General features: G+C 35.2%; 2 protein-coding genes and 1 pseudogene across 32 annotated transcripts; 2 read left to right on the forward strand and 1 right to left on the reverse strand.

The window, feature by feature from the left end:
- Positions 1-1,463: 1,463 nt before the first annotated feature.
- LOC111311902 (protein CANDIDATE G PROTEIN-COUPLED RECEPTOR 7 pseudogene) lies at positions 1,464-4,198 on the reverse strand (annotated as a pseudogene). 2 transcript variants are annotated; one of them, XR_016342386.1, is made up of 2 exons: positions 3,958-4,198; positions 1,464-3,822 (listed from the first exon to the last, which is right to left on the reverse strand). The product of XR_016342386.1 is annotated as a protein CANDIDATE G PROTEIN-COUPLED RECEPTOR 7 pseudogene, transcript variant X2 (transcript). The 2 variants fall into 2 exon arrangements; XR_016342385.1 differs by having other exon boundaries at positions 1,464-3,826.
- Positions 4,199-4,662: 464 nt separating this feature from the next.
- On the forward strand, positions 4,663-10,783 carry LOC111311899 (phosphatidate phosphatase PAH1-like). Of its 24 annotated transcripts, none has more exons than XM_089761195.1 (12): positions 4,663-4,932; positions 5,081-5,123; positions 5,354-7,014; positions 7,091-7,716; positions 7,805-7,878; positions 8,281-8,365; positions 9,031-9,117; positions 9,381-9,453; positions 9,764-9,807; positions 9,914-10,042; positions 10,161-10,259; positions 10,386-10,783. In XM_089761195.1, exons 3-12 carry the CDS (start codon positions 5,553-5,555, stop codon positions 10,437-10,439), a joined length of 2,733 nt encoding a protein of 910 aa, XP_089617321.1. In that variant the 5' UTR covers positions 4,663-4,932; positions 5,081-5,123; positions 5,354-5,552; the 3' UTR covers positions 10,440-10,783. The 24 variants fall into 24 exon arrangements, 19 of the variants coding, with proteins under 19 accessions (XP_089617321.1, XP_022767461.2, XP_089617343.1 ...); XM_022911726.2 differs by having other exon boundaries at positions 7,118-7,716; XM_089761217.1 differs by having other exon boundaries at positions 5,593-7,014.
- Positions 10,784-11,026: 243 nt separating this feature from the next.
- LOC111311901 (uncharacterized) lies at positions 11,027-26,598 on the forward strand. 6 transcript variants are annotated; one of them, XR_016342378.1, is made up of 21 exons: positions 11,029-11,694; positions 11,801-12,070; positions 12,180-12,272; positions 13,287-13,339; positions 13,517-13,613; positions 13,732-13,805; positions 14,395-14,512; positions 14,993-15,103; positions 15,760-15,836; positions 16,118-16,184; positions 16,669-16,734; positions 16,986-17,093; positions 17,253-17,383; positions 17,577-17,643; positions 17,759-17,823; positions 17,895-17,982; positions 18,506-18,576; positions 18,700-19,162; positions 19,337-19,962; positions 20,131-22,774; positions 26,420-26,598. XR_016342378.1 is itself a non-coding variant. In XM_022911730.2 (18 exons), exons 1-18 carry the CDS (start codon positions 11,545-11,547, stop codon positions 19,001-19,003), a joined length of 2,010 nt encoding a protein of 669 aa, XP_022767465.2. In that variant the 5' UTR covers positions 11,029-11,544; the 3' UTR covers positions 19,004-19,266. The 6 variants fall into 6 exon arrangements, 1 of the variants encoding a protein (XP_022767465.2); XR_016342376.1 differs by lacking the exon at positions 26,420-26,598 and having other exon boundaries at positions 20,131-23,440; XR_016342381.1 differs by lacking the exon at positions 26,420-26,598 and having other exon boundaries at positions 11,030-11,668; positions 20,131-23,440.
- The last annotated feature ends 36 nt before the right edge of the window (positions 26,599-26,634 follow it).

Genomic DNA, 26,634 nt, shown 5'->3' on the forward strand with positions numbered 1-26,634 from the left:
TTCATCACCAGTTAGTCACTGGTTAACGTGCCTCAGGTATCCAAACATCATCACCATGCGATTTGGACCAAAAAAAGAAAGATAATCGCGTCTCAACGGCGCTAATCGCTCATCCAAACGAGGGCTTGGCTGAGCCTAACTTTCTCAGACTTACCGTGATTTTCAAGGGAGCATCAAGATTACGGCAGCGACAACCATGAAGGGCAAAATTGATATAGTCTCAGATTTCCATTTTCACCTTTCTTTCAACTTATAACTAGGAGTTTAATTGACGCCAGAGTACTAACGCAGATGGCATACATATTGATCAGCTTCTAATAAATTATAGGTTTAAGAAAATTTAAAAGCGTAGCTGGGAACTCAATACCCTAGCATCTAGTACTAATTTTAGGCACACGATTGATTAAACGCGTTCAGGTAATTAACAGGGATATATATTTACAGGATTAATTTCTTTTTTTTTTTTTTATGGCATAAGGTTCAAGTTTGACCAAAAATGGACATAAATTTCCAAACTAACCACTAATAAGCCTATATCTGCCAATAAGAAAGAACAAATACAAGGCATTGATCAATTCAAAATGCGGGACAGTCCAATTGGAAAAAATGTAAAGGAAAAAGACACAACTTAAAAAATAAAAAAAATGCCAGGTCAAGTGACTTGCAGCTATCCCCCTAAATGTCTCCAAAGATTGACTATCAACAATCAAAGACTAATCAACTTCACAAAATTTGCATTATTTGCGTAGTGAAAACACCTCCAGCAATAATCAGTCAGCATGAATTCAGGTTCATTTAATGCAGAAAAATACAGTTTTCTACCAGCCAACAGCTCGATATAATTCATAAAAGAAAAGAAAAAAGTTCAATCTGCTAAGAAAAGTTAATGCACATTTCTCATTGCCATCTTACAAGAGTAGTGACAAGGCGATAACTAATACTGGTCTTTTGCATATTCCACTTATTTTTTTATTTTTTTATTTATTTGCATCAGTATCCAAAAGGATTTGAGAGAGTCTGAAAATAGAGGAAGGACTATCTATCATTAAAGTTTCAGGCAGCCAACCCAGAAGAACATAGCCAAAAAGCACAACCATCGTAAAGGAAAACAACATTATTATGATTAGAAAGAATATGATCAGAAAGACCAATTTGAACAGAATGGAATTGAGTCCAATTTGAATGATGGAAGCCAAATGGAAAGCAGTTAATCGAAAAAGCAAATTACCAATAAATCATTGTAACCACTAATCACATTAGGTGACTCCGAGGAAGCAGTCAATCCCACATAAATTCTCTCGCTCTCTATTCACTGTCCATTTTACATAATTGAATAAAGCTAGATAAGATTTCAAAAAAGTTGCATACGATTTTCTTATAGAAAAGTTTCATATGGTTTACCAGAAGAGACTCAAAGGTCATTCATCTCAGATCGCAGCCTAATAATGAATCATTGGGAAAGATTAAATTGAATATAGTGCAAAATTCATTATGAGATTCATAATGTGAGAATTTCATCAAGCAGAAATACAGTAACTAAATGGAAACATATTAAAGTTCCTGTAACAAGTTAAACAAAATGAAAAACAGTAAAGAGAAAAGCAGCAACAGTTGCAGACCAGATGCAGCAATTTGTATCTGAAAAATTCACTAAAAGAAACCTGCAAACTAATCCCAATTTGCATCAAAAGTAATTTCAACTGCCCCCATATTCTCAAAGCTCGAATTCTTCATCTCTAAGAGCAAGTTCAGCAGCCTCTTCATCTTCCTCATCAAGAATAAAGTACTCATTTTTCTCCACTGGCCTAAACATATAAAAGATCACCAAATAAAACGCCAAACTCGCGGTCTCCTCAACTGCATTGCTGACCCATTGATACTTATAAGCTGCGATCGTCCTCAAAGCAAACACAACAATTCTTGTAAAATACAAATATCCGATCACCACAATATAAAACTGCCTAAACAGAGTCAACTTGGCCAAATTCCTCGCCGCTTTCCCATCAGTTTTCGATGTTTCTCTCAATGAACGAATCGACCAAACAATTGGGAAAATAATCGCGCAACAGCAGATAATATCAACCAGCAAAAACACCTGATTCCATGTCACCCAATCTTTGATGAATGGCCCAGTTTCTCCGATCACAACCGAAGCAATATTTGCTAAAACTTGAAGCGGAATCACGATCATTAAAACTTTCTTTTCTCTTTCTTGTAAAAAGGGTTTCAAAAACGACCAACCGGTGCCAATCAAAACAATAACAGTAAATAACAAAACGACACGAATAAATTGGAAAATGTAGAACAAAACATCCCAACCATGAGGAGTTCCGGTAACTTTAACAAAATGCTTATCTTCGGCAGCGCAAATCAGATTCACAGCTTTGAATAAAAGCAACCCGGCCATTAATAAATGGATCCCGTGTACGGATCGTTTGTTTGTATAACAAACGTAGATCCAATAACCCAAGAAGCCAGAGTAGAGGATTGAGAAGAAGGTGTAAAGAGAAGGGAGTTGGGTTAGACCGGCGGAGAGGTAATCTTTAGAACCGTCGCGGTCGAGGTTGTAGATTTCCGTTCGGACATTCATCGAAACACGCGTTTCGGGAGCGCAATTGGAGAAAAAGAGAGAGTACTCATTGGGGGAAGAAACGGGGTAAGAGCGGTTGAAACGGGAGAGGGGAGGTGGTGAGAGGTCGCTAAAAGTGAAGAGGTGTTGGATGTAGCGAGAATCGAGAACGCAAAAGTGAGGGTTCTGTTGGATCTCGAGTAGGACTTGGAGAAGAGATTCTTCAGATAAGAGGAAGAAGCCAAGGCGGGAAGCGTCGGGGTTTGGGGCGTTGAGGGAGGAAGAGACGGAGACGGAGGAAACGGAGATTTCGACGTGGCCAGTGTGGGTGAAACCGAATTTTTCGAAGAGGATCATGGGACGGGAGTCCGATTTGATGGTTAAGGTTTTGATCTCGGCGGTGGTGGAGGAGAGGAAGGAGAGGAAAAGGAGGAGGAGTAGGAGTAAGGGTATTTTCGTCATTTTTGTGAATTTATTGCGCCGGTTGGGACGGTTGGCTTGGCTGTTACGGTGGTTTAGACAGGAAATGGAAGTGAGTAGTTGAGTTTGTAAGGAGAATGGCATCCGCTTTCCGGATCTGATTGTTTTTGTGAATTGTGATGTCTTGTCCGAAATTCAGATCTTGGTTGGATTTCAAATTTTCAGGGCTGTTTAACACGACGTCGGTTCTTGCCCCTTGGGAAAGAAAATTGGGCCTCAATATTTGATAGAAACGGTGGAGTTTGGGTCAGTCGAATATAATGGGCTCAGAAATTTATGAGTAGGCCTAAATGGTCCAAGCCATATTCATTTTAGTCTATCATTTGGACGGACACAAACTCTACTATTTGATTAAATGGGTTGGGTCTTGCAAAGAAAAAAGGACGCCTGGTAAGTTTAGGATATGACAATTGGAGCGCAAGCTGAATACACATCATAGCAACCATAACAGATTTGTCAGGCCTGAAAATGATATTTCCACATCCAAGCAATGGAGTCACACACACAAAGCACACCGACAGTTGGATTCACTTCTAAGGCCATGGAGGCAGGAGTCGAAATCTTCGAATTTTTTTTTTCTTCAAAATTTTTATTGTGACGACACTGACATCAATCTTCCAGTTCTACCACACCATGCGCATCCACAATGATAACAATCAAAGAACCCACGCTTGCAGCCTCAGAAAAACAACAACAGGTTTCACACTCAACCCTGCAAGCAAGTTCCAGTTGAAGCATCTTCATCACCAACACACACCCAGGATGAGAAATACCTAGCTAGCGGAGGAATTACCAGCAAAGAAAAGGCAGTCATGTTCGAGCCAGCACAAGTTTAATAATCTTCAGAACCAGATATATCCCTTTTGACTAACATGAACAACTAGCTTAGTATTAATTCATTCAAGTACCTGAAAAGCCACGCCATAGTTTTGCTATGCCAGCAATTATACAACACACTTTCATCAGATTTTATTTTGTGAAGAATATCAAATATTTTTCCAACAAAGAAAATGTTCGATATTTCATCGTAACATAAATTTGTCATTTTGGACACACTCAGCCACTTATTTCAGACATAATAAAGTCTATAAACAGTAATACTTCTGAATGTGAATGTAAACATCTATTATATCATCATCTTCATCATCTTCGGACAGCTCCGATCCAACTGTAAAAGGTTCAGCAAAATCTGGACTCTTGTTTTATTTTTTCTCTAAATTATTTTCTTTTCATTACTTAACGTATATATTTAGACGAGAACATTCAAAGCACAGTTGGATGTTGGAACATGCGTACACGTCACTTGTTTCTTCTTTCAGAAGCATTTAACGGGATCACAAAACAACACGTCACGTTATTCATATCTTTGCATTGCCATATTTATACAACAAAAAGACAAAAGAAAAAATATCTTTTTTTTTGGCCAACTTAATAAAAGAAACCAGGTGGCTACTGCCTCCTAGTTCCACAAATACCCTTACTCTTGCCTCAAATACCGGTCTTCTCCTTGTTATAATTACATTAAATCCATTCAATCGAAGGGTGTTTCGGGGATCGAAAATATTTTTGTTCCATTATTGCCTATTTATTGCTTAGCCCCCGCTACCATTTCTGACTCGTTTCAAAATTGCCATTTTCCCCCAAATGGTAATAAAAAAAAAAAAAGAGAAATTCAAAGTCCGAAGCTTTGAGTAACGACGTCCAATCATACATCATCAATCGTAGTAGAAAAAAAAAAAAAAAAACAGAACATGGTTGAAAATTCAAAAGAAAGTTTTTTAAGAAAAATTTTCGAGAGACAATCCTATAAATAGAATTGTCTTGCTTTCGAACTTCGAGATTGGTCCATCGCGGGAAAATTTTTTGCGCAATTTTCTTATTCTGTAAGTTTAATGACTTTTGACTTTTATGTTAAAATTTTGGATTAAAGTTTGTTTTATTTTATTTGCAATTCTCATTATTTAATTGCATTGCTATCTCTCTGTCTCTCTGTCTGTATAACCAACATTTATTTTCTGTTTGGTTGCCAAGAAAATTGGAGGAAAATCTGTTCGAGTTTTTGGTGTTTCTAAAGGTTAAGTTTCTCTTCTTTTATAAGGAATATGTTTTAACATTCTATATTGGGTTCGTATAATATTCGTGAAACTGGGATTTGAACATTTGGTATGAAATTGGTAGCTGATAGACTCCCAGGCTTGCTTTCCTTTTTTTTTTTTTTTTTTTGTTTCACCATTTTATTTGCCGATCAAAAGGGAAAGTTTTAGGGTTTAATATTTTCTTGGTTTAATTTTGAATTGAATGCAGATACCTCAAGGTAAAGAATCAATATCATTGAGAAGAACCGAAGGTTTTGGATATTTATATTCATTTGTTGGATTCTTGTTTGATAGAAAATAAAGAATCTGAAAAAGGGGTTTTGTTATTTTTCCATTGAATTCTGTTAATCTAATAAAAGGTTTAGTTTTCTTTCAAATAAATAAATAAAAAGGTTTAGTTTTGACAAATGAATGTGGTTGGTAAAGTTGGGAGTTTAATTTCACAAGGTGTATATTCTGTTGCTACACCTTTCCATCCTTTTGGTGGGGCTGTTGATGTGATTGTTGTTCAGCAACAAGATGGGACTTTTCGAAGCACACCTTGGCATGTTCAGTTTGGGAAGTTTCAGGGTGTTTTAAAAGGGGCTGAGAAGGTTGTTCGCATAACTGTTAATGGCATTGAAGCGGATTTTCATATGTATCTTGATAACTCTGGGGAGGCATATTTTGTAAGGGAGGTTGATTCTGGTAAAGGAATTGAGACAAATGGAGATTTGAAAGATTCTGATGGTGAAGTGATGCAGTATGACAGTAATAAAAATATTGCTGAATTTTGTAGACTTGAACATAGTGTCTCAGATTCCGAGGTGGCTCACTTGAGCGACAAATGTGATGCTGCAAGTCCAAAACGGCTTGAAAGGTCGGAATCTGATACTAGGTTCTATGAATTTCAAGATGAGCAGTCCTCTCTAGAGGGATCAGTTAATTTGTCAGAATTTGGGTCTGGCCGATATGAGGGTTTTGGTGAAGTACAAGATTTAGTTTCAGAAGTTGTCCTGGTCAGTGTGGATGGCCATATACTTACAGCCCCTGTCTCAGCATCAGAACAGAGTACTGAAAATGTGCAACTAGGCACACCTCAGTTCCATCTAGGACCAGGTGAAGGACCTGACTTTTGTGAGGATAATGAGGAATTTAGTTCAGGTGACAATGTTTGGGCTGCTGACTATATTAGTAAGCTCAATTCAACAGCAGCAGCTAACGATTTCTCTGATAATGTTTGCCACTTGAACAGTGATTCTACTGCTTTAAGGCACCATCTGGAAGTCTGTGAGGAAGGGGGGGAACATGCCTGTCAAACTGAAGAAACTCAAAACCTTTCTAACCATGAAAGTGAATTTAACAGACAAAGCGATGATGAAGATGTATCTGTGCATAGTAAGAAGGGGGATATTTTTAAGAGCTGCGTTGAACTATCTGAATTGGGTAGACATGGTGAAAACAACGATTCTGAAGAAATAGATAGCCCCTCAGAAGCTCAGATTTCACAAGATAAACCTTATTGCATTCTTCCAGACATTGATGAATCTGGATACGGAGCTGTTGGTGACCCCATAAATAAATATGTGTTTTCTTCCTATTATAGTCCCAATTCTTCCTACAATAATGGATCTCCTGATTTACCAGTTGAGGATGAACCTGTTGAAAAGAAAGTGTCAGATATGGATTACATGGGTTCTAACAATGTGTCCGTTGATTCTGCTGGTAATGATCCCGAATCAAAAGATGAACAGTCTGGTCCATCGGCAGCAACTGAAGGGATAAATAGCAGGCAGCAAAGTCCTGAACCCGAGGATAAGAGTAGCAAAAGTGGGATTGTGGAAACTGAAACAACTTCTAGGAAAGAGATAGAAACTCATTCTACCCTGGGTAAGGAACTGAGGACCTTTGCCTCCTTTAATTGTTTTACTTTATTATTCTTGCTTTGGTTCTCATGGATATTTAGTTTCTCTGGCTCACCTTATATTTCCAGGATTTGAGATCTCACTCTGTGGACATGAACTTCATGCGGGTATGAGATTAGATGCTGCAGCAGAAGTATTTGAAGCACACCGCATATCAGAGGAGGAATATAAAAATAATGCAATGTCAATTATTAAGAATGCAAACCTAATCATCCGATTTGGAGAGAGGTACTTGCCATGGGAAAAAGCTGCTCCTATTGTTCTTGGAATGGCTGCATTTGATTTAGAGTTAGCTGTTGAGCCCCAAGATATAATCCCTGTTGAACAAGATGAGTCGTCAAACCCAAAGGATGATGATTCTATAGTCACTCCCACATCCTCTGGCCGCAGGTGGAGGCTCTGGCGTATTCCCTTTAGAAGGGTCAAAACACTTGAGCACAACAGCAGCAATTCATCTAGTGAGGAGGTATTTGTTGATACTGAACCTGGTCTACAAAATTCACGATCAGATTCAACTCCAGCATTCAGTGGAAGGACTGAATCTCCTCACAAGCAATTTTTTAGGACAAATGTTCCCACAAATGAGCAGATAGCTTCCTTGAATCTGAAAGATGGTCAAAATATGGTTACTTTCAGTTTCTCCACCAGGGTTCTGGGAAAACAGCAGGTTTCAATTCTCTACTACTCAATTCTTCCTGTAGGTTTGCAAGGTTTGTGTTGTGCTCAAGTTTTAGCCTCAAAAATGCCTTTAACAGGTTGATGCCCATCTCTACTTGTGGAAGTGGAACGCAAAGATTGTAATCTCAGATGTTGATGGAACTATTACCAAGTAAGGATTTTTATCTCCTGATCTTATCTCTCTGCATTATTTAAAATGTTCTTGTTTCACCCATTTATGGACCTGTCCAAACTCACCTGTGATTCTCGTTATGATATGCGGAAATGGTAGATAATTTCCTTACTAGACATCACTATGACATGAGTATGATATTGGGACTTATAAATTAAGCTGGACTATAAAAGAAGAGGAGAAAAATAAATCATATACTTATATTTGAAGCTGAAATTAAATCTTCCATTATGGTCTTTAGTATTAAAGCAGCCATGAGCATTTCTAGAAGCTGTCATACCCTAATTAATTTGTGGTGAAATCTTTCCTTGAATATGTTTCAATCTGTATAGTTTTAATACAAGATGTGTCTTTCAATAACCTTCACAATGTTTCTTTCAGGTCTGACGTTTTAGGCCAGTTTATGCCTTTAGTTGGAAGGGATTGGACACAATCTGGTGTAGCTAAACTTTTCTCTGCTATTAAGGTATGCTTTTCTCATATGTTTCATTTTTTTCATCTTGACTTAATTGAGCCTCAACTCTGTTCTAGACTGCCATGCAAAACTAGATCTAGTAATACCATCACGCCTGTATTACTACTTCCCTTTTTTAAGTCCAGTATAGCTGAAATAAAATTTGTCTTATGTTTTTCTTTTGCTTTGCTTTAATTAATTCTTTATAATTACCACTGATGTAAGTGATTATATATTCATTCATCAGGTTTTAGAATGCATGTTCATGGAATAACATTTGACAACCTTAGTATCATGATGATGTGAATATTATCCCATCACATTAAGCTTCCTAACAATTTTTTTTTATGAAATTTATTTTTGTACTTCTAGATACCATGTAGTGATAAAATTCTTTTCAGAAGTTGCATCTATGTCCACCCACGTTGCTGACAAACGTGTTTGTGCATACACAAACACAATATTGTTTCTAGGGAACATTGGGTTCAATTATCCAGTCACTTTAGAGTTCGATTTAAATGATTAATTGTCAGCCTGTGTGGTTATTTATTTATTTTTTATGCCACCAGTGTGGGTCTTTCTTTATTCTTTTAACTGACCTATGTTGACATGCATTTTAGCAAAAATGATTTCCTTGGGTATCTAACGTCAAATACTGAATTGTATGTTCACAACAGGAGAATGGATATCAGCTGCTATTTCTCAGTGCACGTGCAATTGGTCAGGCATATCTAACCAGAAGTTTTTTACTCAACCTGAAACAGGTAGTGAAATAGCACAGGTTTTGGTGTGCTTAACTTCTTATTTCAATATTAGGAAATTCTAAGGTACACATTTTATTTAATTTTTATTTCTTTTAAAAAATATTATTTGCTTTTGCATCCAAATACAATTTTTACATTTTCCTTGTGGAGGCAAAAGGCAATAGCAAAAGTAATATTTTGAAATTGTCTTCCTTATTAAAATGGTTTTACTTTGAAATTATGAGTTTGGAATCAGTTTTTCACCGAATGATTTGTTTATACAGGATGGAAAAGCTTTACCTAATGGACCTGTCGTTATTTCTCCTGATGGTTTGTTTCCCTCATTGTACCGTGAAGGTGAGGTTTTACATTTTTTTTTAGTTGTTTGTTTATTGAAGTAATCTAGTTTGTTGTTTTAAGTTTGCACCACACTTTGTGGCTTCAGCTATATGAGGGGAAAAAAAAATACTGATTACATCCCATCACAGAACCTATAAATGATAAAAGTGGCAATCTTTGTTGTTTTGACCTTTTATTTTTATCAGTCTTTAGGCTTTATTTGTCTAGTTACATCCTTTCATGCAACATCATTCCTCCCTACTTCACTCCTCTTCTTTTTCTTCCTTCTTGGTAAATATTCCTACCATTTCTGTGTTGTTCATTGCAGTGATAAGAAGAGCACCTCATGAATTCAAAATAGGATGTTTAGAGGTAGAATCTGAAATACTCAACCCTGTTTCTCAATGTTGATGGAAACAATTACTGCTATAGGATCAGTCATTTCACCTTTGATTTATTTCTTATATGTCCATTGCAGGATATCAAGAAACTTTTCCCTTCTGACTACAATCCGTTTTATGCGGGCTTTGGAAACAGAGACACAGATAAGCTCAGTTATAGAAAAATTGGAATTCCAAATGGCAAGATATTTATTATTAACCCAAAGGTACATGTTTTTTTTTTATGTCCTACTTATGAGAAAACAAAAACAGAAGAAAAAATTAAACAAAACCTGTCTGGGGTTATGGTATCAACTTTCTAACAATCGGACTCATAACTGGCAGGGTGAGGTGGCTATTAGTCATTTTATTGATGTGAGGTCATACATGTCGTTGCATACTCTAGTTAATGACATGTTTCCACCAACCTCATTGGTTGAGCAGGTAAGGAGTAAATTTTTCACTGTCTTTAGATATAATGCAAAAGAACAAATGAAAAATTCTCTGCAACTGTCGCTGATTCATTTTGGAGCCTTAAATGGTATTCCTGATATACCAATACCTTTGCAGGAAGATTTTAACTCGTGGAATTTCTGGAAAGTGCCATTGCCGGATATCGATTGAGATAATTCGTGGCTGAAAGGATAGAGTTTACATCTACCGACAAGATGATATAAAAGTTCCTCGGAGAGAAGATAATAGATAATTCTAACATTCTTCAAGCTTTTAACCTTGCTTCCACACGTTTATATTTATTGGTGACCTTCAAATGGTCCGTAAGAAGTCATCTTGTAATGAATAGGTAGTTCAAATGAATAAAATCAAAGCCATTGCCTCCCATAGCTGTATGTACCTATAGATATAGAAACATTTGTTTGTTCAACTATATGATTTATTTACAGGAAACAATAAGATTCAAACTAGGAAGTTTCAAGCTTAATTGCAGGGAAAAAAAACAATTATTAACATATTATTTCTTTTCGTTTTCTTTTTCTTGCTTTTAATATTGAGAAATTGCCTTTGACAGTGAACAAGATTGTCAATCTGATAGGTAATGCAGAGGCAAATAATTATCATTCATAAAAAACCATCATGTGATTTTTTTCTTTATAGAAGTTTATATATATATATATATATTTTTTGAGGCTGTGGGAATTTAATAATTGATTTATGGAAATTAAAAAAATAAGAATTTTATTAATAAAAAATTACAATTTTTTTCCAAAAAAAAAAAAACCCCCAAAAAGAGAGCAGTAAAAGAGTGAAAAGGTGAGAGATTGGTTGGGTAATAAAAAAGATAAATTGTCATGACTTGAGCCAAAAGCAGTGTAGCTAAATTTTCCATATTTAATAACGATTTTAATAATTTCGTTTTGGGTTTATAAAATTTTTAACTTGGCTAGTTGGCTTTCAGAAGCAATTCTTTTTTGTTTTCTGAAATTTAAAAAATAGAAAAAAAAAAAAAAAAAACGTTGGCCGTTAAACAGAAAGTAAGAAAGCGAAAGAACAGGCATGGGACTCGAACAATGCAGGAATTATGTTTATCATTTAAATTTTATATTTTTATACTTTTTAGTTTTTTTTTTTTCTCTTGTTTCGTCGGTTTTCCTAACATGCAGGAGTAACATTTTTTACGACGACAATCAAACGCCATTTTATGCTTAGTTGTCTTTCCTCTCTTTTTTTTTTTTTTTTTATTGAAATTCGTTGTATTTGAGGTAAGAAGAAAATGTCATGGATAAGAACAGCAGTGAACAGAGCGGTGGAAGTAGGAGGAAACAACAACTTGACACGCACCGTCCGGAGCGTCGCCGATTCCGTTGTGCAACATGCTGGGTCCGCCGTGGTGGAAGGTGCCAAGATTCTCCAGGACCGCATTGTAATATAATTCATATTTTCTCCTTTTCAATTCTGAACAACGGCGTTTAACTTCTTTTGGCGACAATATCTTTCTTCTGTTGAATTTTATTTTTTACGTTAATCAGGCGGCCAGGAATATGCAAAACTTTCGGATAACGGTGAAAAGACTTGAAGAAGTTTCGGTGTCATGTAGAGGAGTCGAAAGGGTCCAACTTTTAAGAAGATGGGTCGTCGCCCTTAAAGAAATCGACAGATTATTCAATGATCAAAATGATAAAGATATTAATGATGATAAAGACAACAATGACACTACTAGTAATAATGATAATGACAAAAATATTGATGATCAGTTTTCTTTCGAGGAGATTAAGGATTCTCCAAAAAAGCCAACTTTGGTCGGTAATCCTTTTGTAGTTTTTTCGTTAAATTTTATATTAATCTTTTAAAAAAAGTTGTTTTTTTAGATTTTGTTAATGTTTGTAATTATGTTACTATTGATCACAGGTTTATTACTTTGACCCTGAAATTGGTGAACCAATGAATTTTCGGGAGGTTTTTCTTTATAGCCAAGCTCTTGAAGGAATGACATTGTCAATGGTAAGTGCCTAATGACTAATGCCAATGTTTCCTTTTTTTTTTTTTTTTTCTGCATATGTCATAATAATTTAGGCTTTTTTTGTATAATTTAAGTTAAATGGAAAAGAACTATAATTACAAGTGTATTTTAGGCAGTGGAGAGGTAATTAAGGGTTTATTTGGCAGCGTGGTGGGAGGGGTTCTCACTGCTCTATAGCTGTATTTTACAACATCAGGGCATGCTAGGAGGGGTTCTCACTGCTCTATAGCTGTATTTTACAACATCGGGGCATGCTAGGAGTCCCTCCTATCATGCTCATAAATGAACCCTAAATTATAGTTTACAAAAAATTGTGATCATTAGCAATGAACCTATACTTGGTAATCATAACAATTTTGAGCAAGTTTGTGCTTGAATTCATAAATCATAATGCTAACTATTATCATTGGAAAGGAGGTTGCTATAAAGGAAATCTCCTCCCTTCTACTCTGTGTTAAGAGTAACTATGACTATGGAACTTGTTATAAAGGAAATCTTCTTAAAGCTAAAGAGTCAGAGAAAGTATTGTGGGTAGCTAACCCCAAACTTTGGTTATGTTGATGTCATATTTTGTTTACATATGTTGCTTCAATGACTTGTCATGTACATGGGAGAGCAATATTTGATGATCTATAGATTGATTCTTACTAAAATTAAGGATCGTATCTGTTATCATCATTACGTTAGGCCATTTCTAGCTGGAGTGTATAATCTAGATATATTTATCCTGCAGATCGACCTGGACTGTGATAGACTGATATACTGCTTCATATAGCGGTTTAAGGGTATATCAGAATCATTTAAGAACCAACCCGAAAAAACAAATTTTATACTTGGTTAGAGGTTTTGGCACTCCTATTAAAAGCTGTAGCTTTATGATAATGATACTTTTTCTGCATTTTCGTGTAATTTTGTCTGCCATGCATATATATTTGGGTTTTGTATTTGCTGATTGATTGAGTTTAACCGCAGGGTAACTCTTTTGTATGACTCAGATTCTCGAAGCACCAAATGAGGAGGAAGTTTCACTATTTATGGAGATATTTCGGTGATTTTTCTCACTCTTTTAGTGTCTGATTGGCCATACTGCCCTAAATTAATTGCTTAAAGTTATTTTTGGGTCAATTATGTGGAGAGGAGAGAATGTGTTTAGAAGACTTATATGCTTTTGGCTTCTTGTTACCTGAATTCCAAGTAAACTTCTTCTTGGTTTGGTCATACACAGGATTTGTCTTGCAGGAGGGAAGGAAGTTCATGAAGCAGTAATGACCAGCATAAAGAATTTAGCAATGACATTCTCAAACTACCAGGAGGAAGTATTGGTAAGCACATTGTACTATTCTTAACATATGATACAAGTTTGTATAACAGATCGTTTCATTTTACTTTAAGTAACATAAATATGACCCCTTCTCATTCTTTCCCTCTTATTTCTTGTAGGTAAAACGAGAAGAATTACTCCAATATGCACAAGCTGCAATTGCAGGGATCAAAATAAATGCTGATCAAGCAAGGTGGTCAACTATAATATATTTTGTATCGCTGCATATTTGCGTATTAATGATTCACAACTTTCAAATTTCTTTGTACAGTTCTCTCTACATCTGCAATTATTATTTCGAACCAACTATTTGTTTGTGTTTCTTTATGTTCATGTGGCGTTTCCCTAATTATTTGCAGTACTTAAATTGGTGTTTTAAATGATTCTGCTTCCAAATATTTTTCCCTTAATAACATCCTGGATCTTTATTACATGGACTTATCATCTAGAGCTTTGGTACCTGTAACTATTGATGTTGGTATGAATCTTAAGGGGATTGATTCATGGCTTCTTGTTTTAAAGCTAATGGAAACCCAGATGTGACTGATGTTCCTTGGGATACAAGTTTTCGATGAAAATGCTGCTAGATTTATAAACTCTTGGCTACATTTTAACTTTGATCTTCAATAAACCTCACTTTTGATTGTGTAATATGGATTGACTATCATTTCTCCACATGTTCAAGCAATTATAAACATTTGCAGGCATGTTTAATTGCCACAAAATAGAACTGAAATGTAGTCTTTTCTTTTCCTTCCACTTTTTTCTTTGTCTCCTATCAGAATAGATGCTGAAGCCTACAGTCTTAAGGAAAAACTTGGAGAAATGAAGGCACTCCAGAACCCGTCAAGTGAAGGTCATGAAGAATCATCTGAAAAGAAAATTGCTGCAATGATAGAGGTGAAAGCTAATACAATTATTCATGCATACTTGTGCACAATTCCTGATTTGAACATTGTTTAACTAAACTGACCTAACAGCCTGAACAGATGTAACCACTTGCAATTAAAACTGAAAAGCCTAATTAACCAGCCTGTTTGCACCAAATTTAGTTGGCCAATTCAGTTTTTTGGGCTTAAAAAGAAGTTTGCTCTTCCATAAATAACTATTGCTACTATACTACAGTTATATCCTAATATTCATTTACAAGGTAGAGCGAGGCAGGGGCTTGTCCTAGTTTTTCATTTTATGAACAATGTTCATGTTATTTTATTTATTTAATTTTTATCATTTCCTAAATATCATTACATTCTTAGCTTTCATGATTGAGCCATTTTCGTATATTTCACTGGTCCTCAGGTGTATCAGATAGCTAATGAATCAAATAGTGCACAGTATCTTATGATTCAATAAAACTGAATGTTTTGATCTTTCCTGTAGGATCTTACAGAAGCTCTTGGACTAGTAAGGCTATATTCCAGATTGGAGGCACTCTTACTAAAGAAAAAATCTTTAAGCAATGGGGATTCTCCACAATTTCATGCTGAAAAGGTACCTCTCTTCCACCTAAAAAGTATGCGTCTCTTGTTTATATCATATAGCCTTTGTTACACTGCAAAGTGTTGAACAAGATTTGAGGCTAACCACCAGTAGTTCCCTTTTAAACATGGCAAGGTGCTAAGGTGTTTTTAGGAAGAGACTTCATGCCATCCTATCATAAAGCAAGTGCATGTTATGTTACCCTGCTGTATTTTTGTTCTGTTAATTTACCTGCTCTACTCTGTTACCCTTTTGAAAATGTCTTTTTTATCATCACATCTTGGAAAGATATGTTTGGAAAACCAAAATCTATTCAATGATCAATTATAGATTAGTTATTGAAATAATAAAATAAAATAAGAAAACCAGTATGACATTATGTGACTGTGATAGTGTCACACCCTGAAATAGGTCTGACAATCTAGAGTGATTATTTTCTCGCTAATATCAGGCCCCTAATGTACCAATGAGCTTTGTATACTCTAGCTCACTTGTCTTTTGGGCTGAGGTATAACAGATAGTCTTTTTTATATTTTATCAGGTGTTTCTTTTTCTTTTATTAATTAGTAATTTTTTGATAGTTTATGCTACCAGTAATGGTTTTCCTGGCCTTATGCTTACTGTAACTGTTAATCATGCTATTATAATATGGTCCATTTTTCTTGCAGGTGGACAAATTAAAAGTTTTATCAGAATCTCTCATTAACTCAACATCAAAGGCTGAAAAACGCATTTTAGAGCAAAGGTTTAAAATCCATTTTCCAATTTGGTTTTAAAGTAAATGAACTATCAAACTAATATGAATCTGGGAAATTTGCTAGTGTTAACCAGATGTGCTGGTTAGATGCTCATTATCATTCACCGGAAAATGTAACATTCCTATGTCAATGAAGCAAAGACAATGTTCAGTGTGTTTGAATGCCTTAAGTTTCCTTTTTAATTTCCATGAAACTTTCTGTTATTCACTTAGTATCTTATTGTTACAAGGTGCCTTTTTTTTCCCTTTTCCCTCTGTGTTCCAATCAGGTTTCAGAAAGAAGAAGCGCTTAGCTTTCGTGTTGCTAAAGCCAACGAAGTCAGCCAACTTGAGAAGGTACTGTTCCTCAAGGGATGCTCTGTCCTTTTCTAATTGGAATATCAAATGAAGAACTTCACATAACCAGTCATTTTGGTTGCTTTCTTTCTGAAATACATAGAAGGCATTGATCCTTCCTCCATCTCCTATTTGTCTTGACCATCTATGTGGTATTGATCTACATATAAAGTATGATTTTCTTTCAAAGTTTTGTTTTCCATTTATATTTCTGTGAAACTTTTTCCTGTATAAAGTGTATGAATGACACTCAATGTAATGCCTGTGCTTCCATTCTCTTTATCAATTGCTTTGTCATCATAACATAAAGGAATGAGGATTCCATAGGGACTTTAAGTTTCCAAATGTTATCTGTGGATCAGGTAGTACTTTCTCAACTGAATTCTGATGTAACATTTACACATTGAAGTAAATTTTTCTTGTTTTATTTTTTTCTTTCTTTTCTACATGGAATATCAAAGATAATTGATATGGAATTTCCCAGGAACTGGCAGCTGGGATTCGAGAGCTTGAGAAGCAAAAAGATAAACTTGAAGCTGAACTTAAAAAGGTTTTTCTTTAATAATTCCAGTACTCTTCTTCTTCTTGGGGAACTTTTCTTTTCTGAATGGTATATCATCTGTCATTACTCAGTTAAGTTCAGTCTACCCTTTTTTATTTTTTCTTTTGTGTGTGGTCATGAGTGTCAAAAATGAATTACCAATTCTATTGCTACCAAGATCTTAACGATACATCAGTCCTAGGGTTTTTCTCCATATGTTCTAGAGTGGGATTACTATTATGGCTGTGACTCTGATTCAGGTTAATGCATCACTTGTTGCTGCTCGTTCACGCCTTCGCAATGCGAGGGAAGAGCAAGACCATTTTGATGATGCCAGTAACCAGATTCTATTACACCTGAAAACAAAGGTATAATTGCTTTAACTCTCTCCATGGTACTAATTAGATCATATGCTTGTATAGATATCTCTCTAGTCATATCAGAATTTGCTAGACCAATTTGGCATCTGTTTTGGACCTTTTTTTTTCTAATTATACTTTTTTTCTTCCTGTTTCTTCTGGTCCTAGGAAGAGGAAATTTCAAAATCTATTGCTTCATATAGCGTAGAAGCAGGTGTCATCAATGCATGGATTAATTTTCTGGAAGATACATGGTTTCTTCAAACCACCTATAATGAACAAAAGGAGAAGCAGGTCAAGTATGTACATCACCTTTCTTCTGACTAGCTAATGGATTGATGCTAGCACTTCTATTGACTATATATCCGGTTCAAAACAAGAAATTATTTATCTAATTTATGCTTTATATTTTCCTGAGTTATTGTATCTAACTCTAAAGTGTTAAATGATTACTTTGAATTTTGATTTTTCTTTTTCATTTTAATTTGCTAGTGGTGAACTAGAGAGATATGGAGAATATTTTGTGAATCTGGCCATTCACCTTCTATCTGCTTACAAGGTATTGCTCTACATCTTATCTGGAAAGCTCCTCAAACTTGATGATGCCATTCATTGCTCTGTCCAATAAGAAGTCCTCATTTTTATGGACACATATGTTTCTATTCAATATTAAGGAACAACTCGGGCCTTCTATCTCACGAATTAGGCATCTGGTGGAGACCTTGGGTTCAAGTGGAAGGTATAATGACTTGTTTCTTTGAAATTTTCAGTGCATGATTAAGTCAAGTTTCATAATTTTTACTAAATCAGGTTAGGGGAAACAGCTAAGACTGAATCTCAAAAAGGTCTTAACCAAAGAAAAAATGTTGAAGAAGAATATCTGAACCTTGAATCCAAGGTGTGTATCAAATTTTGAACATCTGGGTTATAGCCTTAACATTGTTCTGTTTTCATTTAGTTTACATTCATAAACTACTTTTCTTTCCTTCTATGTGTATACAATATTTCTGAATTTATAAGTTTTCTTTGTTTCCAGAAAAAAATGCATATTTCTATTATTTATATATTCAATAATCATCCAAACTCCTATCATTTTATTGCAATTAATTAAACCCTTAAATATCTATTTTCATTCATTGAGCCCTTATTAGACGAAAGTTGGTTACTTGGCAACACCTATTTCCATCCAATTGAGGGCTTAATTGAGATGAAAATAGATGTTTGAGGGTTCATTTGGGTGAAAATCTATGTTTAAGGGTTCATCTGATCAAAAATAAAAAATTCAAGACGTAATTGATTGCAATAAAATGTCAGGTGCTTAAATGATTATTGAATTTTTGTTTGCCTTATATTTATTTATCTGCACTATGCACAATATCATTTATCATGTTAAGAGATGACATGTTTCCTTCTTTGTTCAGTTTATAACTTCCTTCGGTGTAGTGGATTCAATGAAATCACAGTTTTATTCTCCAAGTGAAGGCATTCACAGGTATATAATTCTATCTTGTTTTTCTTTCCCTTTATCAATGTGGAATTATATTAATACTTTATCAATGTTTTATATACCTGCCTTTATCAATGTGGCCATTAATGGGACATGGTCGTGACCCAGGAAAAATGATGAAAGGGTCAAAGAGCTATTTGATGATCTTGAAAGTATAAAGCAAGAATTTGAATCCATTGAGAAACCAACCTTACAAGTTGAAACTCCAAGGCAAAAATCAGAGTCACCGTCCAGTGCAAAGTCACAGAAAAATCCATGGTCGCGATTAAAGGCTGCCACGATTAAGGCACAACAGAAGAAAGTGAACTTTGAGTTGGAAAATGATGATGGAGAAAGTTCAGAATATGAGATGGAGGAGATTGTAGAGTGGGAGTATGATGCATTTGAAAAGGATCTAAAACCCAGCAACTAATCAAAGCAACCAAATATTGCCTAATTTATCTGGTATATGGTGTCATGATATGCCTCTAGAAGGAGATGAAGCTATCTTATTGTTGTGGAGGTTAAAAAAAATGTGTAAGATATCTAGTTACTTCAGCAACAGCTGCAATTAGAGAACTGATAGTTCATTGTATGTCCAATATTGTGGTGTAAATTCTCCAAAAAAAATTTTTTTTACTGAAATGTATAGATAACTCTGAACAAATGTTACTTATGTATATTTCTTTAAGTCAAGCTGTCCTCCATGTTCTTCAGCTCTATGTTTCTGTATGATCACAAGAAACTTACTCGTGTTTTCATGCAGGGGAGGAGGATGTCGAGAATGAAATGATAACATGCCTCGGACTTGATCATAATTATCAACAAAAAATTGGGTTTAACTAGATATTGAAGGGGATTTTTTCCTTAATTTTTACCAGCAAAATATGCAAAACAAGAGGTACAATGGTACTTCCGTCAAAAGGGTTGATTGCAGCGACGGTGACCTGAGGAAGCTATGCATAAGTTCATTAGTGATGTTATATAAGATGATTTCGTGGGCTCTGAAAACTCAATAAAAGATTGCAATAATTTCAAGCTACTATAGTACTACTAATCTTTCCACTAGTCCTGAACATAATGCATTCAAATCCACTTGTAAAGGGAGTTTTCTGAAAGTGAGTCCCATGCCATTGGGCCTTGGCCTTGAACTTTTAGATCTCAGCTCTGAGTTGTAATTGCAACTTTGTTTCTTTTTGACGGTGGCTCAGAAGCCTCGGAAGGCAAATGATGCAGGCATTAGAGTTAAAAGCTAATTGCCACTTATGAAAGTGAGAACTGGGATCCCTCCCCTGTGAACTGAGTGACCTGTACATGAACAAAGCTTTTGGTGCTCAGACCAGCATCACGTGATCACCTGCGTTATTTGTTGCAGCAAAATCGGCTTACCTTGTATTTAATTCCTTCTTTTGAATCTTCACTCATTATTTCACCCACAAAAAAAAAAAAAAAAAAGAAACTAAAATGTTTTTTACCCCCCAGTTAAAATTTATATCTCAAACTCTTTTACTACAACACTGAGCTAGTGATTGTTAACTTTTCATTTATTCTTGTTTTTAGGACTTACAGGTGTGATGTACAAAACTACAAATTCAAGGTGCAATGTGCGGCCGGTTTTGGATCAAAGTTGGAGGATTTTGACCAAAGTAAACAGTTACTACAAGAGGAGACAGGCAAAAAAGCCCTCGACCCTTGGATAAAACGCGTCCCACTACCAAAATATTGGAGCTTATACTTGGTTTTTTGGGTGAATTGAGCTTATGTTTGTAGTTAGTGAAGACAACAGCTGCAGTGAAAATTTCTAAAAATGGAAGAATAATCAGGAAAGGAAAAAAGAGTTAAAAATTCCCCCATGCTTTGACCAAGTCAAATGCTGGTTGGCATACAATACAATACATAGGCTGATATATCACAGAGCAGTTCTCGGAGAATCAGAATATATATAATTTAGCTTAAAGGTTTGGAAACTTGTAAATATAATAATAGCTCTCTCCCTCTCTCTTAGGCTCTAATTTTTTAGTATTGAATTGTAACTTGACAGTGCAAAAAAACCAGGTTTTGGATAAAGGGCTGGCCTTTTAAAATTTAAATTTTGCTGCAGAGAAGTTTGTGGATGTGCAGACAACAACATGTCTTGTTGTATATATATAGTTGGTATCTATATTTTATAAGTAATGCCATTTCTAGGATTGAACCAAATTAATAAACTAGAGAGAAAAACGTACTTCACTTTACCAAGTAGGTTAAGAACTGTACAACTTTGCAGGTAATGAGTATAAAGATTATGGTCTGATAAGGGAAGTGGATATGTACAGTCAAACTGAGGCAGACTGGCAGCAGATGCCTAAATCCTTGAGAATTCCCAGGTGGATTCACTATAATGCATGCATATCATAATTTCAAATAAGATTCCATCTGAGCTCTTTTGATCTATTCTTCTTCTTCTACTTTCATTTTCTTTAACACTGTTGAAGAGATTTCTGTGTGCTGCTTACATTGAAACTTTCACTAAAAACAAAGGGTACTGTCACCTTCTTTCTGATGGTGGAAGATTCTTACCTTTCTGCACCCTATTTCAAGTTCAAAATATATAATCATGGCAACACTGAAGTGCTTCAAAAAACACGGGGTGCACTAACACTGTTATCCACTTTTCTACAATCTATACAGTCCTTTGCATTATGGGGATTTGATCAGATGGTTCTAAGCTCATCCTTAGGCTTGCTAGTTGTATGTGTCAGAAGTTCATTGGCTATGGTTGCCAGTCAAATTCAAACGAGAAAAAGGAATGATAATTGTCAAATTATGTAGTTTTATTAGGAAAGTCGTGCAGCTGTAGAGGCTTTTGTGTGATTTCCTAATTTTTAAGATTTTGGTTAGGTATATAAATTGGTTGGATAATTTTTTATTTTGTAGGGATTTTGTTATAATTTTTAAGCTGCGATATTGTGTATATAATTATATGTTGTAAACTATTAGATCAATGCAAAATTTTTTTTTTCTCCCAATTACGTTTTTCAACATGATATCAGAGCTTTTGGCTCTTTCTTGAAATTTTCTGAAATTTCCTTTTCTTCTCTTCTATTCTATTTTGGCCGTATTCTTTCATCTCTGTTCATCCCAATATTTTTTGTTTCTTCACTCATATTTTCTTGTCCGTGGTCTTCTCTTTCCTTTCAAGCAAACGTGTTAGAGTCTACCGAAACCCACCTTGTCTCGGATGCCCCTGTAACTGAGAATATTGCTGCTGCATCATCTGGGGATTTACAAAACATTCAAGCAGCATATCGATTGAACGGAAAAAATTACTTGAAGTGGTCACAACTAGTCTGCACGTTCTTGAAGGGCAGAGGGAAATTAAGCCATTTGTTGGGCACGGGTCCTTTGAAGGAAGATCTCAAATTTGCGGTATGGGACGAACAGGATTCAATAGTGATGTCGTGGTTATGGAATTCGATGCTACCAGAAATTAACAATACGTGTATGTTTCTCGAAATTGCCAAAGAGATTTGGGATGCTATCTGACAAAGATACTTCAAGGTTCATGACACTGCCCAAATCTATGAAATTAAGACAAAAAATTCAGCAACCAAACAAGAGACTCGAACTGTCACAGAAAATTAAAGTTTCTTGCAAAGCTTGTGGCAGGAGATGGACCATATCAATGTATTCAAATGCGTTGCAATAAGGATGCAGCTATTTCTGAAGCAGTTCATGGAGAAAAATCGTATTTATGACTTTCTTGCCAGTTTAAATACCGAGTTCGATGCCGTTACAGTGTAAATTTTGGAAAAAGAAGACCAACCCTTCTTAAATGAGACAATGTCGATCATAAGAGCGAAAGAAGGATAATGAAGTGTTATGCTTGAGACCCACAGAGGAGATAGTTCTACCCTTGTGACCAAAACAATTGGTTTGAATGAATCTAGCCCACCGTAATTTGTCTTCAAAGCAAATCAGTCCAAGTCCATAAATCGAGAGTCCCCTATTTTGCACATACCATAAGAAGCATTGCCACGCCAAGGAGCAATGCTAGAAAGTCCATGGTAGGTCCAACCGAAGTGCAAATGACAGAGTTCAAGCATATGTGACAAGCACTCAATCAAGCAATGAAAGGAGTTTCCAAAGTTCGATCTCTAATTTCAACAAGGAAGAGATTCAAAAACTGAAGAATTTTTTGGGGACCCTTGAGAAACCTTCCTCGGTAAGTACATGTTCTTTGGCATTTTCAGGTATTTCTTCTTCTTCTCGTGTTGCTAATGTCTTAGAAAAATTTCTCCAAAGATGTGGGTGATAGATTCTGGAGCCACTGATCACATAACCTATTCCTCTAAGTTTTAATCATCCTATACTCCTTGTTCTAGTCATAGAAAAATAACTACAGTTGATGTCCATTACCACTATAGCCGGTCAAGGGGACATTTATATAAGTGATTCTCTTATGCTAAAAAATGTCCATGTTCTAAAACTGTTTGCGAATCTTGTTTCCATTAAAAAACTTACCAAAGATTCCAATTGCAATGTAACATTTTTTTTCCTTCACATTGTGTGTTTCATGAGCAAGACATGAGGAGGACAATTGGACGTGCTAGTGAGAGGGATGGTCTTTACTACCTAGAAGATCAAAATGAAGAACTAGAGTTGATAATCCTCTATTTGCATCATTTCTTTTTGAGTCATGCCAAATAAAAATAAAATTTGTCTTTATCATCATCATTTAGGTCATCCGTTATTTAATGTCATTAAGTTGATGTTTCCTTCGTTATTTAAAGGGTCTATTTTTGAGTCTTTTTATTGTAATGATTGTAAACTTATCAAGCATAAACATGCTTTATTTCCAATAAGCAATACAAAATCCTTTAATCAATTTTCTCTCGTTAATAGTAATATTTGGGGACCCTCTATGCTTCCAAATATTTTTAATGCTAAGTGGTTTGTTTCGTTTATTGATGATTATATAAAAGTAATGTGAATTTATCTTTTGAAAAATAAATATGATGTTGGCACTGTTTTTCTTAATTTTTACAACATAATTAAAACACAAATTGATGTGAGAATTAAAATGTTTTGTTATGATAATATTAGGGATTATTTCAATCAAATTTTTTCTCTTTCTTTTTTCTCAAAAAGAAAGAATTATTCACGAGTCCTCTTATGTTAGTATCCTACAACAAAATAGAGTGGCCGAGCATAAAAATGACCATCTTCTATATGTTACAAGAGCTTTATTATTGGACAAAAATATTCCTAAAACATATTGGAGAGAAGCCATTTTAACCGTTATTCATCTAATTAACAGACTTTCAACTCAGGTCTTTCCCTTCAAAAATCCAATTGAAATTCTCACATAATTTTTTTTCAATTTCAATACTTCAAACGATCTTATTCCTCGAATTTTTGGAAGTATTGCCTTTGTTCATGTCCATTTTCAAAACAAGGGAAAACTTGATCCACATTTTCTTTAATGTATTTTCATTGGGTACTTTTTCACATAAAAAATAGTACAAATGTTACCATCCACCTACCAAAAATCTTTTTGTCTTTGTTGATGTTAGTTTTGTAAAAAATGAGTCATTTTTTCAACATTCTTATCTTCATAAAGGAAGTTGAGTGAAGATAAAGTGAAGGACCTGTTTCTTTTTTATTTTTCCAATCAGCCTATTGAGTCTCCATTTGAACCCGTTTCAGTGCCTGTTCAGTCCGCATTTGGTGAGTCACCTGTTGAGTCACTCGTTCAACCTATTACTTCATTTGTTGAGTCACTTGTTAAGTCTGTACCATTTGTTGAGTCATCCAAGTCATGTGAGGTGATGAAAGATAAGAGGAAACAAGACAATATTCAACCACTACAAGTCTATTCTAGGAAAAAAATTTCAGTTTCTCTATCGGTATTAGTACAATCTCCTATTGTGCTGCTGCTCAGATTCCCAAAACCATTTTCATACCCACCGAAAATATCATACTATCAGCTGAGCCTATTAAACTAGTAGATGAACCAAAAAAATTAAGTGATGTCGATCTACTAATTACACTTAGGAAAGGAACCAGAACATGTACTAAATGTCTTCTGTACCTATTTTTGACCTACCAAAATCTATCCCAAAACCATAAAGTATTCTTAAGCAACCCTCACACAATACCCATTCCGAGAAATCTATCTGAGGCATTAGGAGACAAGAAGTGAGAGATGATATGAAAGTGGAAATGGAAGGTTTTGCAAAGAACAAGACATTAGAGTTGGTCAAATTGCTGAGAGGAAAAAAATCAATTAGATGTAGATGGGTTTTCACCATGAAGTACAAGTCTGACAGTTTAATAGAAAGATACAAGGTAAGGCTGGTTGCCAAAGGGTACACTCAAACCTATGGCATTGATTATCTTGAGATGTTTGCCCCTATTGCGAAGATGAATACAATGCGGGTTCTTTTGTCGTTGGTTGCCAATTTCAGGTGGAATCTATAATAGTTTGATGTTAAAAATGCGTTTCTCCACGAGTGACCTAGAGGAAGAAATTTTTATGAAAGTTCCTCTTGGATTTGAATCTAAAGAGGGAATGGATATAAGTTGAAAAAAGCTCTCTATTGACTTAAACAATCACCGAGATCCTTTTGTGGAAGATTCACCAAGGCGATGACTAACTTGGGATATAAACAGAGCCAATGTGATTATTCTTTATTTGTAAGACACTTTGATCTAGGAGGAATGATAGCTTTGTTGGTGTATGTAGACAATATTATCGTAAGAGGCAATGATGTAGGAGAGATGGACAATTTAAAACGATACCTTCTAAAAGAATTTGACATCAAAGAACTTCAAAAATTGAAATACTTCCTATGTATTGAAATGGCATATTTAAAACAAGGGATCTTTATTTCTCAGCAGAAGTATAAGCTTGATTTGCTAAAAGAAAAAGGGAAGTTGGGTTGTAAGCTTGTTGACATGCCCATTGAGTTCAATCATGGACTATGTGATGCTGTAGAGGATCCCGTAGTCGATAGAGGCTCTTATCAGAGGCTAATTGTGAGGCTAATTTATTTGGCAAATACAAGATCAGATATTGCATTTTCTATGTGTTGTTGGTAGATTTATGCACAATCTTAAAGAAACGCATCTCAAGGCAGTTCATAAAATATTACAATAGTTAAAGGGCAACATCGAAAGAGGTATTTTGTTCATGAAAGGAGACAGCAAGATATTAGAGGCCTATACCGATGTTGATTATGTAGGATCTCTAGTGAATAGGATGTCAACCTTAGGTTATTACACCCTCTTGGGAGAGAATCTTGTAACGTGGAGGAGTAAGAAGCAAAACGTGGTGACAAGATCAAGTGCAAAGTTTGAGTTTAGGTCAATAGCAATGGGAATGTGAACTATTGTGGTTAAAGATAATTCTTGATGATTTGAAGATTAAATGGGAAAGACTAATGAGATTATACTGTGAAAACAAATTTGCCATTAGGATTGCTCATAATCCAGGCCTATATCGATGTTGATTATGTAGGATCTCTAGTGAACAGGATGTCAACCTTAGGTTATTACACCCTCTTGGGAGGGAATCTTGTAACGTGGAGGAGTAAGAAGTAAAACGTGGTAGCAAGATCAAGTGCAAAGTTTGAGTTTAGGTCAATAGCAATAGGAATGTGAACTATTGTGGTTAAAAATAATTCTTGATGATTTGAAGATTAAATGGGAAAGACTAATGAGATTATATTGTGAAAACAAATTTGCCATTAGGATTGCTCATAATCCAGTACAACAAGATCGAATGAAGCATATAAAAGTTGATAGATATTTTATCAAGGAGAAACTTGATAACGGCCTAATATGTACTCCATTTGTTTCATCACAGGATCAATTAGTAGATGTACTCACAAAGGGGCTGCCAGGCACTGTGTTTTAGGATATTGTTAGCAAGCTCGGAATGAAGGATATCCATTCATCCGCTTGAAAAGGAGTGTCAAATTATATGACTTTATTAGGAAAGCCGTGTGACTATAGAAGATTTTGTGTGATTCCCTAATTTTTAGGATTTTGATTAGGTGTATATACCAATTCGGTAGTTTT

The sequence above is a fragment of the Durio zibethinus genome, chromosome 1 (genome assembly GCF_047325235.1).
Source record: "Durio zibethinus cultivar Kanyao isolate XHJ-2024 chromosome 1, ASM4732523v1, whole genome shotgun sequence".
Taxonomy (NCBI): Eukaryota; Viridiplantae; Streptophyta; class Magnoliopsida; order Malvales; family Malvaceae; genus Durio; species Durio zibethinus.